Genomic DNA, 14,136 nt, shown 5'->3' with positions numbered 1-14,136 from the left:
ATTTGAGAAGGATGTGGAAGGAGTGAACTTGGCGATTTCAAGGAATTTGGAAGATATGCAAGAGTTGCATGGATTGGAAACAACACCGAGTCATGAGAAAGATGGTACATACAGTTTGTGTTTCCTTTGAGTGAAAGTGCTGAAAGAGTAAGCATAGGAGCGAGTGTGAATGAGAAAGAGTTAGCAATGCTGGGGAGTGTGAGTGGGGGAGTTTTGGATAACGTGAGTCAAGGCCTAGCAGAATTAAGTGAGAGTATAGAAGAGATGATAGAAGCCATTAGTGAGGTTGAAGCAGACTTAAGTTTCAAGAGTTTGAATTTAGTTGGTGTGAATGGTTCAGACTTAAGTCTCAAGAGTTTGAATTTAGTTGTTCCACGTGTGAATGGTTCAGAGCCAAGAAGAGGTGAGAAGAAGAAGAAGAAGAAGGAGTAAATCAGAAGAAGAAGAAGAAGAAGAAGAAGGTGAATGAAGAAGCCATGGAAGAAGAAGTCAAGGAAGAAGAAGAAGAAGAATGAAGAAGAAGGTAGAAGAAACAGATTTTGAAGAAGAAGAAGAAAAAAAAAAAAAAAAGAAGAAGAAGAAGAAGAAGAAGAAGAAGAAGAAGAAGAAGAAGAAGAAGAAGAAGAAGAAGAAGAAGAAGAAGAAGAAGAAGAAGAAGAAGAAGAAAGAAGAAGAAGAAGAAGAAAAATCCTTTATTTTAGTAAGGGGAGTGTGGTGGTAGTATACAAAATGGGTTTGTGTGATTGAATTTTTCATTTTGTTGCTGTGATGTTTATTTATTATGATATTTTGTATGTCAGTTAGTGAGTATGTAATGAAGTTTTCATTTAAAAAATTTTTATTTTACTTGGTTTGTTTGAGTGTTAGGGTAGACTGAAGACAACTCCCCCTTTTTTTACCTGATAAAAATGAAATCAAAGAAAATAGACAATTAGAAGAGGAGTTGAAAACAGGAAGGGATAAGGAACATACGGAGACAACATGAAGCTGCCAGATTGCAGAAACAAAAACCTTTGGTCAGGCCGTCCTTCTCCCCGTTCCTCCACACACGACGCTAAATCCTAAAGGTGCCAATCTCAACACGCAGCAAAGAAAGTTTGACAGAAGTTGGAAAGGAACAAAACTAGATGTTGGTCTCTACAGTAAGAAGAAGGATATTGACGAAATAATACTGGCTGATCTTGAGCGAGCTAACTCCCAATCTCAAGAAGTCTCAGAAACCATAGTTGGGGAAAAACTGTAGTATTAGGATTGATGAATTAGGTTGGGGTTCTTCTGATAGTGTGAGAGGATTGTAGATTAAGACTGATGAATTAGGTCAAGGTTTTTTTGGTTGGTCATTGTAGATTAAGATTGATGAATTAGGTCAAGGTTCTTTTTGGTCACTGTAGATTAAGGCTGATGAATTAGGTTAAAAATCTTTTTGGCAGTCATTGTACATAAGACTGATAAATTATTTAAGGTTGTTTTTGGTGGTCATTGTAGATTAAGGTTGATGAATTAGGTCAAGGTTCTTTTTGGTGGTCATGGTAGATTTAGGTTGATGAATTTCAGGAAAGTAATTTTTCGATGGTTGTTGTAGTATTAAGAGTGATAAATTAGGTTAAGTTACAGTTCTGTAGGTTAAAGTAATAAATTAAGTTAAGGAAGTTTTATTTAGTAACCTCTAAATTTGTTCCCATCATCCTGCACCAACTGTGTCAAAAAAAAAAAAAGAAGCCCCTACAACTCAACTCCCCAAGGGCTGGCTGGCCAGATGGGTTTGTCTATAATAATTTAAACATCTATATGCAAAGGTTATTCATTAACTAAGAAAATACAATGCTATAAGTTCAAAATTCTTGCTTAAAAAAAAAGAAATTAAACATTTATATCGAAGTCATCTACAAATTTCCTGTGATGCCTACCTTGGCAATTAACTTTATAAAGCCTACAAATAAAAAAAATAATCCATAGAAATGAACGTTATATCCACTATTCAGTATCCTTGTGTCCATCTTTTATTGAATTATAAGATGGACACAAGGATACTCAAAGGAATACTCATAAGATAAAACCACATAAACAAAACTGCACTAGACTAAGCAAGCCAGATCACTTTGCAGTGAATTACTCTGTATATAAAGGTTTCCTATATCCTGCATACAAACTTTTGTGGTCTGGCACTTGGATGTTGCTCAACACAATTTGTCTAAAGCAGAAGACTGCTCATACTAGCCCATATGTCTGGTGAATGCAAATCTCCCTATAATACCCATCATAAGGATCTGATAAGTACTCCAACCCTCTTACTGACCTTGGGAAAGTGTAGGAGTTGCTGGTTTTTGCACAGGAGCTGTAGTTAATAATAACTGGCCTGAAGCAGTCTGCAAAAGCTGTAACCCTCCAGAAGGTGATGCTGTTCCCACTGTGGCAGTGCCAGCTGGAGACCCAATGTTAGTACGCTGCGGCACCATCAGGCGAGGTCCTTGAGGGGTCTGCTGTATGACTAAACTACCGATATTTGAACCACTCGCTGGAACTTGGATTGCTGTAAGAATTACTCCATTAATAAGGAGCTGCTCAAGTTTATTTCCAATATGTGCAATACTTGCTCATCTGAATTTCAAATGACATCATATAAGTTCATGAAATTTTAATGTTAACCAACACAATATTAGAGCTTTCTATCAGCTTTTCGTTAGTTTCCTTTTCCACAATTCTCTCAAATTCAAAATTATTCAGCTTTTATAATAACACACTTCTACTGCCAATATACCATGAGGAACAACTTCCTAAATGATCAATCTTACCATTCTTCATGATGGAGCATGTAGTTTCCTTACAATTATATTAAAGTAAATACACACCTTTAATAGTGCCACCTTGCTGGACAAGATGGAAACGAACTCCTCCAGCAGCCTGAAGAGCAGTTGGAGCTGCAGCTAATGTTGGAGTAGGAGTCAACTGAGGGCGGACAGCTCCAGCTGCTAGTGTAGGTCTTGGAGTGGTAGCTGGAGACACTCCAGGTGGTTTGGGCACTGATTGACTAGATGGCCGAACATGAAGTTTTATCTTTCCTGCAGGGCACCTGGAATTGTTCATCCATTTTGAATAAAAACTCTAATTTTGCAATACATTATTCTTACATTGCAAAATCCATATACAGTAGTTTTTTATGACAATAATTACTTTGGGGGTGGATCAGGTGCGGAATCAATCTCCTCAATAAGACGTCGTGAGGCTTGAAACTTTCGAATGCGATGGGCAGCAAAGGCAGTCAAACAAAGCTCCAAGTCAGCAAGAAGCAAATTCAAACTGAAGAGGTCAATGTGCTGTAAAAAACACAAACAATTTATTTATAATCTCATTTACCATCCCACGATGATTTGTTTACAACTGCTAATTCTTTTATTTATACACATATTTCAACCACATTCCCTCTTCCATTCAGAAATAGGTTTTTTTAAATTTTGCAGCCTAACATAACTTACAATATTTTCATATATTGAACTCAAAAAGCAAATACTATAAGAAAATCTAGAATGTTACCTTAAAAGGATCATAATCACATATGCCATAAATGATGGATGGTGCATCATACTGTACGCTCTCCATCATAAAAGGGGATATTGTAGGCCGAGGTTCAAATAAGTTGGGGTGGTTGCATACTTTTCTAAGCTGCATCAACACATTAATCACACTCAAGAAATTACCGGAGGCTAAAGTTTCTTTTGTCCTATAATGAAGAAATGGAAAAATTGCACAGGAATATATTTAAAATTCTATAGGACGACAAAGTTGGATAATAAGCAATCTAATAAACTTGTGCAGCAAATTGTAGTTTTTTGACATTGCTTAAATTCCAATTCTTCTTAAAAACTAGATAAAAAAAAATATATATAATTGTACATTTCTTAATTTCAATAATTTCAAAAGTAAAGCTGCTAAAAGCACAACTTACTTGGTTCTTGACATGAATTCCTCATAGAGGTACCGCTGCCTTTTTGACAAACGACACATGACAACATGCTCAAATTTCTTTGGCATTTGTTGCTCTACTTCAGTTTTCAATCTTCTTAAAATAAAGGGTCTTAGCACCTGTAAAAAAATTAACAAATATTATTCAACAAAACTACAAACTACACTAAATAGAAAATCTTACATACGTTAATATGATAAAACAATTTTTATAATACAAAACTACTACTGTTTCAAACATACCCAACACTCATTATGTGCCAAACTCAAATTGCCTTAATCCGGGGCATATTCCCAAAGACCAATTTAAATGACCCTCAGTTGGCTGGTCGACTGAAATGCTTGTGCTCACCTTTGGCCACAGCTAGGTAACACCCTCACTGGCTCCTGCAGTCTACAGGTAGAACTGCAAGCTCTCTGTGGCTGGGCAGAGGTCTCTTTCTATATGAAAATCATTGGCTTGTATGAAAATGCCAGTTTCCGGAAAATTTATTTTGTTTCGTGACTTCACAACTCATATTTGTTCCAAAATTGCTATTTAGGGAATGGGGCTCAAGAGTGCTGAGGAAAACCTCAGAATACATGCTGTATTTCCCAGTATTAAAAACACTATTTTTTCCCTAAAATAAGTCTTGGAAATTTACAACGTGTCCAAGAGGCTGAAGGTTAAGTTTTTTATAGGACTACCCTAACCTGGGAAGAATGTTAGCTTTTGCTAAACAGTATTCAGAATTCCTGTATATGACCCCTGAATGAAGTATACAAATTATACTTAAAAACTGAACAAAAATACCATAACCGAAATATGTATGTAGCCTAGTCACAAAGCTTCATTTCCATATCGGCAGAGTACAGTAGATGAGTCAACAGGCTATAGTAACTTATGAGTTGTATATGAATACATTATTGCTATTTTCACTCTACTAAAACAACCCTGAAATTGGCAACATTATTAACAGACAAAAGCAAAATTGCAGCATGCTAACAGGGTTTATTGGTGAAATCTTACAACAGCCTAGCAAGACAATCATAATCAATTTCACTAAGTAAAATACTTGAGTTCAGATGTTCTGTGATGCAATGGTGCATTCAGTAAGCAACAACAGGCAAGGCTAATGATTGGTTTCACAGTTTTAAATTTAAAATGTTAAAGAACATCATATGACCATAAAATTAAAATTCGGATTTGTAAAACGGGTTTCAGATACTTGGAAAAATACATGAAACACTGCCATCTTTTTGTGCAGTACTTTACTATCATACAGTTTTGCTGCTTTTAGATATGTAAAAATGAAACAGTCTGTAATTTTGGAATTTTCTTTCTTAAACAGACTGGAATTTTCTTTCTTTATTATGCACAGTCAGTATTTGTATCAACTTTATTTATTTCTTCTAGGTCTGGGGTGTCATGTTCCTGTGGTAATGAAGTTCAAATTATTTTCAGGTTGTGAACACTGAAATGAATGGTAACTATAATAAAATGTTATTCAGTATTTCTAATATTTCATATATTATTCTTGTGTCAGAGATGAAAAAAAAAATTGTACCATAAAATACTGCACTAGCTGTACCTCATCCATATGCATGCACAGAGATGGAGTCAGCCAAGGAAATTTCCGATGACATAGATGACAGGTTATGCTGTTTAAATTACTTGGCAATCTGTCAAGTTTTTCACTCTGTTGCTATGTCAACTTCAGAAAAGCTTATTAAATATTAAAATCAATGAACTGGGGAAAATGAAGTATTTATAAAATAAATGATAAACTACAATGATCAATACACTGTATTAGGCAAAGATATGGAACTTCAACGGAGATGTGAATATGTGTAGCACAAAGCACAAATCACCTTACTGTAAACGCCATGTTTTTATTCTAAACCGACAAATCATTATTGTTTGGTTATAATACAAATACTGAATTATGGAACTGGAATATTTTTGTGCAGGTGCAATCCTAATGTGGGCACCTACCTGCAGGCAATATGTAAACTTTGGGTGCAAACTAACCATATCTACATATTGTAAAAAGAATTAAACACTGTAAGGGGCTAACATGATCTGTCACTAAGCCACCTGCAAAACATCTTGGTAAGATAGTGAAAGTCGTCCGAGACTTATTTTCACTTTTTCAAAAATTTTGCTAGTCAAAAGTGAGGTGTATCTTCAATGATGGGAAAAACAGTGTACTCAGGAAGAAAGACCAAACTGAGAGCCCATGGACTTGGGATTAGCAAAAAAGTATATATGAAAAGTTATCTAATATAATGAGACTGAAAAGATGAAGGAGGAGACGCAGAACCAACCAACAAGGCTAGTGTCTTCCGTCTTCCTCTTGTGCTGACCCCTCTTGGAGAACCTCTTCCACTGATCCACCGACCAAGAACGACATTCGGAACAAGGATTAGTGACATTACATACATTTGCTCTGCACCTACTGCATGTTGAATGTGGATCCATATTCATGGAGGGTAGGAAACGGGAAAAAGGGAATCCTCCAGCACCAGGGCACAACCTCTGAGGTTTTCGGGGACCAGAGATGGCGCTAGCAGGGTTTTGGGCATCCATGATAAACACAACTCTTCCCCACAAGCACACAAAACCTTCACACTGAAACAGGCAAACAAAGCACTGGCTTCAGGGACAAGACATCCTCATTCAAAGGCGGCAAGAAGAATACTGATATGTCACAAGCCCCAGCTTGGGTCGGTGGTTGTTCCACCTAACTCATGACAGAGGACAGATGCCACCAGTTCCTTGCATATACAGTTCTACTGAATTATTTACTGGTTCCAGCTAGTGCTAGAAGATTTATCCTAACGTTAAGATCACAGGTTTGTTCCGCGTATGAACAACTTAATTTTATCATGAAAATAACATTTTCATATAGCCTAAGCAACTTACCAAGTAAATAAATAGCTGAATCCCACATTGACAGGTGGGATACATGGACATATTCTACTTCAAAATATTTAATAATGGTAATGAATTTGAAATACAAAAGTTGCTAGCATTGATGCAATGCTTGCCGTTACCTTACCTGGTAAGCGAGCTACTGGTTGGTGTTCATCTTAACTTGTAGTGGCATGGCAGTATAGCCATGGAGCATCTCTACTTAAGTGGGAGCTTTGCAGCGAAGGATACTTCTGATTGCTAGCCAAGCATCAATAAGTATCCTTGCCCCTGGGGGAAGTACCGCAATAAAAACAACCGGACAATGCTGTCACCTACTGTACATTTAAATAAAAAACTACCACCCATCCACTAAAATTGGTGGGCACTCCAGGCTCCCCCAAGACACGACAACCTAAATCAAGGGAAAGACATAGAGGGTAGAGGGAATGTCTCCTATGCTTCTTACCCCAAAACCATGCCAGCCACTGACAACGGACCCAGGGTATGGCAGTTCTCAAAAACTGTTTCCACTTCATGTAGATAATGTGTCACAAAAATCAATCTACACTTCCAATATGTGGACTGGAAAATAGCAGAGATAGACAAGTTATGTCTAAAAGCTAACAAGGCAGCAACTGCTCTAATCTCGTGAACTTTAACCGTAAAAGAAGGCAAAATGTCCTCCCGAATCTTTGATTGCGCCTCGGAAATAAGATCCCTTAAATAGAATGACAATGCATGTCCCGTTGCTAGGTAACCAATTGGTTCTTAGCCACGTAAAAATAAATCTAATCCTTCGGGCCAGACCTAGGAGAGCTGTTAATCAGCTCAGTGGTCTGGTTAAACTAAGATATACTTAACTTATTTCTTGGAAAGGGGTTGTGAAGGTTTTTTCACAGAGCACCAGAGGTTGCTAGAGGGGTCTCTGATCCTGTCCAGGTAATACCTCAATGCTCTCACGGGGCAAAGAGCTCTTTCTTCCTCTTCTGGGCCAAGGATCTCCATCAAATTTTTAATGGTGCAAGAACGGGGGCAGGGCTTGGGAGGTGTCTCGTTCTTAGCCAGAAAACCAAGAGTGAATGAGCAGACTGCATCTCCTTGAGAGAACCCAAGTCTTTTATCTATGGCTTGCAGCTCAATGACTCGCTTGGCTGTAGCCAAAGTGACAAGGAAGAGGGTTTTCTTTGTCAAATTTCTAAACAAAATGGAACGAAGGGGCTCAAAACAAGAGCAAGATAGCCACTTTGGAACCACGTCCAGATTCTAGGCAACCAAGTCTGTCTTCCTTGGCTTGGACGTGTCAAAGGATTTGATAGGGTTGGTAATACCCTGGTTTGATAACAGTTCCAGACCTCTGTGCCTAAGGACAAAACTCAGCATGGCCCTGTATCCTCTAATGGTAAAGGAGGACAAACCTGTAGAGGATCTCAAAAAGAGCAAACAATCCACAATCTTCGTCACAGAAGTTTGAGAAGACAAGATGTTATGTCTTCTACACCAGCTGTGAAATACTGTTTACTTTGCCTGGTAGACCCTGCAAAAAGACTGATGTCTACACCTTCCAATAGCCCTTGCAGCTGGTCTTGAACACCCTTCACTCTGATGAGTTTCCTGACAATCTGAGTGGATAGTCCTCGATGAAACCGATTGGAATGAGGCTGTCTGGTAAGACTTGTTCTCTGTGGAAGTAGCCTCAGGAAGTCTACCAGCAGCATCAGGAGGTCCAGGAGCCACTCCTTCAGAGACCAGAGTGTTACTAGGGTCACTGATACATTGTGATGAGTTAAAAACTTGGTTTAGTACTTCCCTGAACATGCTGAATGGAGGGAATGCATACTGGTCTAAGTTTGACCAATCCTAGAGCATGGCATCCATCACCCATGCCAGAGGGTTTGGGGCTGGAGAGCAAAACACAAAACAGCGGGGGTGATGAGTCCTAAACGTTGCAAAGAGGTCTAGAGTTGGTTTTCCCCCCACAGTTTCCACAGGTTGGTGCATACCCGTGGATCTAGAGTCCATTCTGTGGGAAGAACCTAAAACAGTATTTGCGACGACTCAGTTCATCCGACAGCACATTCCACTTGCCTTGAATGAATCAAGTGATGATCTTGGTCCGATTCTTCTCTGCCCAAAGAAGGTCTCTTTTTGCTTCGCAGAGGGAGAAGGAGTGAGGCCCTCCCTGCTTCCTGATATAAGACAGAGTGGTGGTGGTGTCCAAGTGGGCCACTATTGTCTTGTTGAAAGTCACTGTTGTGAATGATTGAACGCCTTAATGTATTACCTTCGATTTTCTTACACTGATGCGGAGTTTCCTCTGTTCCAGGGACCATGCCCCAGAAACTTCTCTGTTCTCCAGAAGGACTCCCCAACCTAGATCTGATGCATCTGGGTAAAAGTCTAGGTCGGGGTTCAGAGGAAGGAAAGACTTTCCTTCCAAAAGTCTTCCTTCTGATGGCCACCATCACAGGTCTGCCTTGATCTCCGGAGTTACAGGGAACACAACGAGTCCAGATGAGTCCTCCTGTCCCAACTGGCCTTCAGGAAGAAATGTACCACCCTCATGTGGTCTTCCTAAACTTACAAACTTCTCAATGGAAGCGAGTGTTCCTAAGACTCAACCACTGGTTGGCTGAGCAAGATGGGAGAGGGAGAAAGCTGTGTACCTTCTGTAGGCAGGATTCTACTCTTTTGGGGGACACGAAAACCTGAAAACTCTGGAAGTTGATCATCATCCCCAAATAAATAATTTCCTGTATCGGAGTCAGTTGGGACTTTTGAAGGGTGACGAGTAATCCTAGATCTTGTGCGTGGAGAAGGGTCTTTTGTAGGTCTTCCATGCATTCCTCCTTCGAAGGGGATCAAAGAAGCTAATCGTCCAAATACAGGGAGATGTTTGTGCCCATAAAGTGGAGCCACTTCGCGAGAGGGGCGAGAACAAGTAAAAAACTTTAGAAGCTGTAGAGAGGCTAAAGCACAGAGCCAAAACTGAAAAAGAATCTGCCCTGAAAAAAGAACCTTAGGTACTTCCTGGAGTCTGGATGGATGGGAACATGGAAGTATGAGTCCTGCATGTCGACGGTGATCATCCAATTGCCCTGGTGAATGGATGACAGGACTGCCTGGTTAGTTTCCATTTTGAATTTCGTCTTCTGGACGAAGAAATTCAAGGCACTGACATCAAAGGACAGGTCTCCAACCCCCCGATGACTTGGGGACCAAAAGCAGACGGTTGTAAAATCCCTCTGTGTTGACATTCTCGGCCACCTTTACAGCCCTCTTCCTGAGAGGGGAAGCGACTTCTTCCAAAAGGGCCGAATACTTCTCTGAACCTACTGAGTAGGCTGTCAATACGATGGGCGTAGAGACTAAGGGAGGTTTCTCCCTGAACAGGACGGAGTAGCCCTCTTTCAAAACCATTAAAATCTATTGTTCTGCTTCTCTGACTTTCCATTTCTCCCAGAAATGGAGAAGTCTGGCTCCTACCGGTGCACAGTGGACTGGGTCTTCACTTCTGGGAGGAAGGCTGGATAGAGGTCTTTTTAACTGTCCTGGCCAGGAAACGTGTATTCGCTCGAGGTCTTGACTGAAACCTCGGTCTGTTCCCTGAAAAGGGCTGCTGTTGGAGATGGGAGACTGACTTGGCGCCAAAGGAAGATGACTCTTTAGCTCATTTGGCTGACTGAGCCAAGAGATCCTGGGTGGACTTCTTCCGGAAGTCCGAAGCTATCTCCTTTACTGTGGGCTGGGAAAGAGATGATGATGACGATCTAAGGGAGAGAAAAGCAGAGCTGACTTCTGGGTGGCAGTGACCCCCTAAGTGGTGAATGAACACCAGAGATCTCTTTTCCTCAGGACCCTTAGAGGGAAAAGTGCAGCAAGGTCCAGGGAACCATCCCTGATGGCTTTGTAAGCACAAGACAGGACGCCAAGCCAGTACGATGCATAGTCCCCAGTCAAGTCACTACAGTCTTCAGTTTTCTTGGCAAGGGCTCCTATTATCCAGTCTACAAAGCTAAAAACTTCAAAGACTTTAAAAATATTCTTAATCAGATGATCTAGCTCTGTAGACAAGTAAAAATCTTCGCCGATGAGAAGGCTGATCTGTTGAGATGAATTGATGCGCCTGGAGAAGTCCACCTAGGAGGAGGCAGCAACTCCCAAAGAAGGAGCTTCTCTGGTGGTGTAGGATAGATACCTTCTACGGGAAAGCCAAGAGGGGGAAGAACAGAGGACGGCCTTGCCTTGTTCCCTCGTCTCCAAGAGCCAAAATCCAATTTCATTCAAGGCCTTCCTTGCAGAGGAGGAAAGAACCATTCTGGAGAGCCTGAAACTATTGTCAGGCTGGTTCCTCATTAAGAAGGTCGAGACAGGAGAAGCTGGGGCAGCTGGAGAAAAGAAGGTTGGAAAGCTCACCCAAATACAATTAAGGAGAGCTTCATATGCTGAAGGTGCAGGTTCCTGGTTTACAAATCTATCATCCGATGAGATCGGTGAGGGAGACATGTCCGAAGTAGCTTTAGGTACAGCAGGCGCTTTCTGCAGAAGGCCCAAATTGTCGCTGAGTTGGCGCTGGATGGGTTCCCAAGAAGGGTCACGCACCGCGGGAGCAGGAGATCCAAGATGTAGACATCTGAAGAGGTGGCACCAAGTGCACAAAAGCTGGCGTTGGGCGCTTGGCAGCTAGTGTCGAGCACTCTGGAGGTGGCGCTGGGTGCTTGGAGGTTGGAGCTGGGCGTTCAGGAGATGCTAGGCGCTCGGAAGACGCAGATGGGCGTTTGTGAAATGATGGGGGCTTACAAGAGCTAGAAAAGTGCTTGGGAGCCAAATACTGGCATTCTTCAGTGGACCACTCTGGAGAAGCGTGTTTAGGACTGTCCTAGGAGCTACAGAAAGGCTGGGGGTTGTGGAAAGGTTCCTTGAACAGCTTACAGGGCAGCACAGAAGAGCGGTCAGCATCAATTACGTGCCTCTTCAAAGGCTGAGACTTGTCCTTAAAGCGTCATCAGCGCCTCTTGCCTGGGCTGGAACCCTTTGAACCAGAGGATCACATCCACATGGACGCCTTTCCAACAGCCGTCCGCTGAAGCCTGGGATCAATTAATAGGCTCGATTGAGTGGGCAACTACCCAGGGCAAACTCCACCAACCTCCCTTGGACTTCTAGTATGCCTCCTCCCAGGTTTAGGAGAGTCTGACAGGGACCTTCATCTAGAAGAGTCGGTGAGACGAGCAGCCACCTCCTCCACTACCACTGCACTTTCACTTTTATCACTCACTTTGGCCATCAGGACTTTAATGGATGCCCCTAATTGGGCCACAGTATTCACTGAGTTTCTGGTCAAATCTGGGTTCTAGACTGGCAATGGGATTGGGGTCAGAGGCATAGGAGCCAGGTAAAGGAGTTGGTGGTACAGTTGGAGGGCTGGTGATAGGAGACAAGACAGGTATAGAAGAAATAATAGGCACCAGAAAGCTACACCAGACTTAGATATAGACTCTAGGCTAAAGTCCTACTTTTGGCTCTAGCAGCCACATTTCTCTTCTAGTCTCTATCAAGTTTGTTCAAATGTGACTCTAAAACTTTCTATTCTCTCTCATCCCAGTCCATGCATTCGTTACAAGTCAAATCAATCGTGCATACTTGTTCTCTACAATTAGTACAAATGGTATGTGAATCATAAGAGGCCTTAGTCAGTCTTGTCTTGCAGCCTTTGCTGCAATAATGAATACAATAAATCCCCCATATTTGTAGGGGATGTGAAACCCCCTCCCGCGAATAGCTAAAATCCGTGAATCCTTAAAACCCTTAGGACTGCCTATTTTGATAGTTCAAGCAGAAAAAAACTCTAAAAATGCTTATACAGGTATTATCCTACTTAAGATGGGGCCATGTTCAAAAAAAAAAAAAAAAAAAAAAAAAAAAAAAAAAAAAAAAATTGTTTGTTGGAAAAACCGTATCTTAAATAGCCTAACCTACACTAGGGTATTAAGTATCTTGAATACATATATGGTAGCCTAGCCTACACTATAAAGTATACTCTATACATATATAGTATAGTAATTATTATATCAGCTAATTCTGGAGGTTCATGCAGATTGACTTATGATAATTCCATACAAAGAGAAATTGAAAACAAACAAGAATTACCTTAGCCTACATTATGGTATATCGTATACATACACGGTAGACTAGCCTACATTATACTGTTCACATATTAACATCGTATTATACAAACATCAATATAGCGAATATGCATCTTTCCCATGGAACTTTTAAAATGTTATGTTTTACTTCACTGTACCCAATAATATTTTATATATTCTTATATTGCTTTTGTATTATAAATTGCGATCATAGCGATCAATGTTTTGGTTCGGAAATCAATTGCGCGGTAAGTTTATTTTGCTGTATTTAACTCAGTTCAGAGCGCTTTTCTTGCTTCTAGTTAGCGTAAATTAATCTCTAAGATTATTTATATGGGACAAGGTTATTTTTTGTTATACGAAGTGTTTTTAAGTCAAAATATAACTAAAAATACGTCTCGTTGTGAAATTAATTTAGCCATTTTTTTTTTAATAGATGACAGCCTTTGTTTTGTGTAAAGATAATCAAGATTCCGTTCACTATTTTCACCATAATACGAGCTTTATGTGAAAACAGCAGTAATATGTGTTCTTTCATGCCCAGTAGTTTTGATTAAAATACTTTTTCTCCAATTTTATTTATGGTCGAGTTTCATCCACGTTGCCGATGCAGGATAATTTGTAGTCGTTAGCAGCTTGAGCACTGTTTTCTCAGCTTCAGCTACAACTTGCAGCTTAAATTTAGCAGTATATTTCCTTGCCAATCTTTTATCCATAGCAAATAAGGGTATAATGTAAAAATATATCAGTCCTATTCTACTAAACGTCATTTGTAACATAAGTTTGGTAATTGTTTACTATTGTACAATGGTTGAAATACAAGCAAACCAGCTGTTGTTAGCCGATTCAGTTATAAGCAAAACAACAGTTTCTCGTTCGGTTGTTTATGGCTGTACGCATTTATGATAGAGTATAACGTTACTAACAATACTTTTATCATCATTCTCTCTTACTTTTTTAACTAAAAGATGGGATAAAGAGATGGAGGAAAGAGGAAAAGTTGGTCTATTGTAATTTGGTCTCTCTTGCTGCCTGATTGTACGCTGCTGCCAGCGCCTGCACGAAATTTTAAAATATTTTATATTGTTGTATCAGTGTTAGTTGTTTACCCATCGCAAAATCGAATTATCGTAATGA

The 14,136-nt window shown here is 40.2% G+C and overlaps 1 protein-coding gene across 12 annotated transcripts in view; it reads right to left on the bottom strand.

Annotated features, from left to right (window-relative positions):
* Positions 1 to 14,136, bottom strand: part of dom (domino) — a 190,307-nt gene that overhangs the window by 111,119 nt on the left and 65,052 nt on the right. For all 12 annotated transcript variants that reach the window (XM_067114216.1, XM_067114220.1, XM_067114224.1 and 9 more), the window contains 5 exons: positions 3,944 to 4,080; positions 3,532 to 3,718; positions 3,172 to 3,314; positions 2,850 to 3,070; positions 2,297 to 2,530 (listed from right to left, as the gene is read on the bottom strand). In XM_067114216.1, coding sequence (XP_066970317.1) covers positions 2,297 to 2,530; positions 2,850 to 3,070; positions 3,172 to 3,314; positions 3,532 to 3,718; positions 3,944 to 4,080 — 922 coding nt within the window. The remainder of the gene's footprint in view (positions 1 to 2,296; positions 2,531 to 2,849; positions 3,071 to 3,171; positions 3,315 to 3,531; positions 3,719 to 3,943; positions 4,081 to 14,136) is intronic.

This window comes from Macrobrachium rosenbergii, chromosome 13 (genome assembly GCF_040412425.1).
Source record: "Macrobrachium rosenbergii isolate ZJJX-2024 chromosome 13, ASM4041242v1, whole genome shotgun sequence".
In the NCBI taxonomy this organism is placed as follows: Eukaryota; Metazoa; Arthropoda; class Malacostraca; order Decapoda; family Palaemonidae; genus Macrobrachium; species Macrobrachium rosenbergii.
This window is presented reverse-complemented; position numbering and strand designations above follow the sequence as displayed.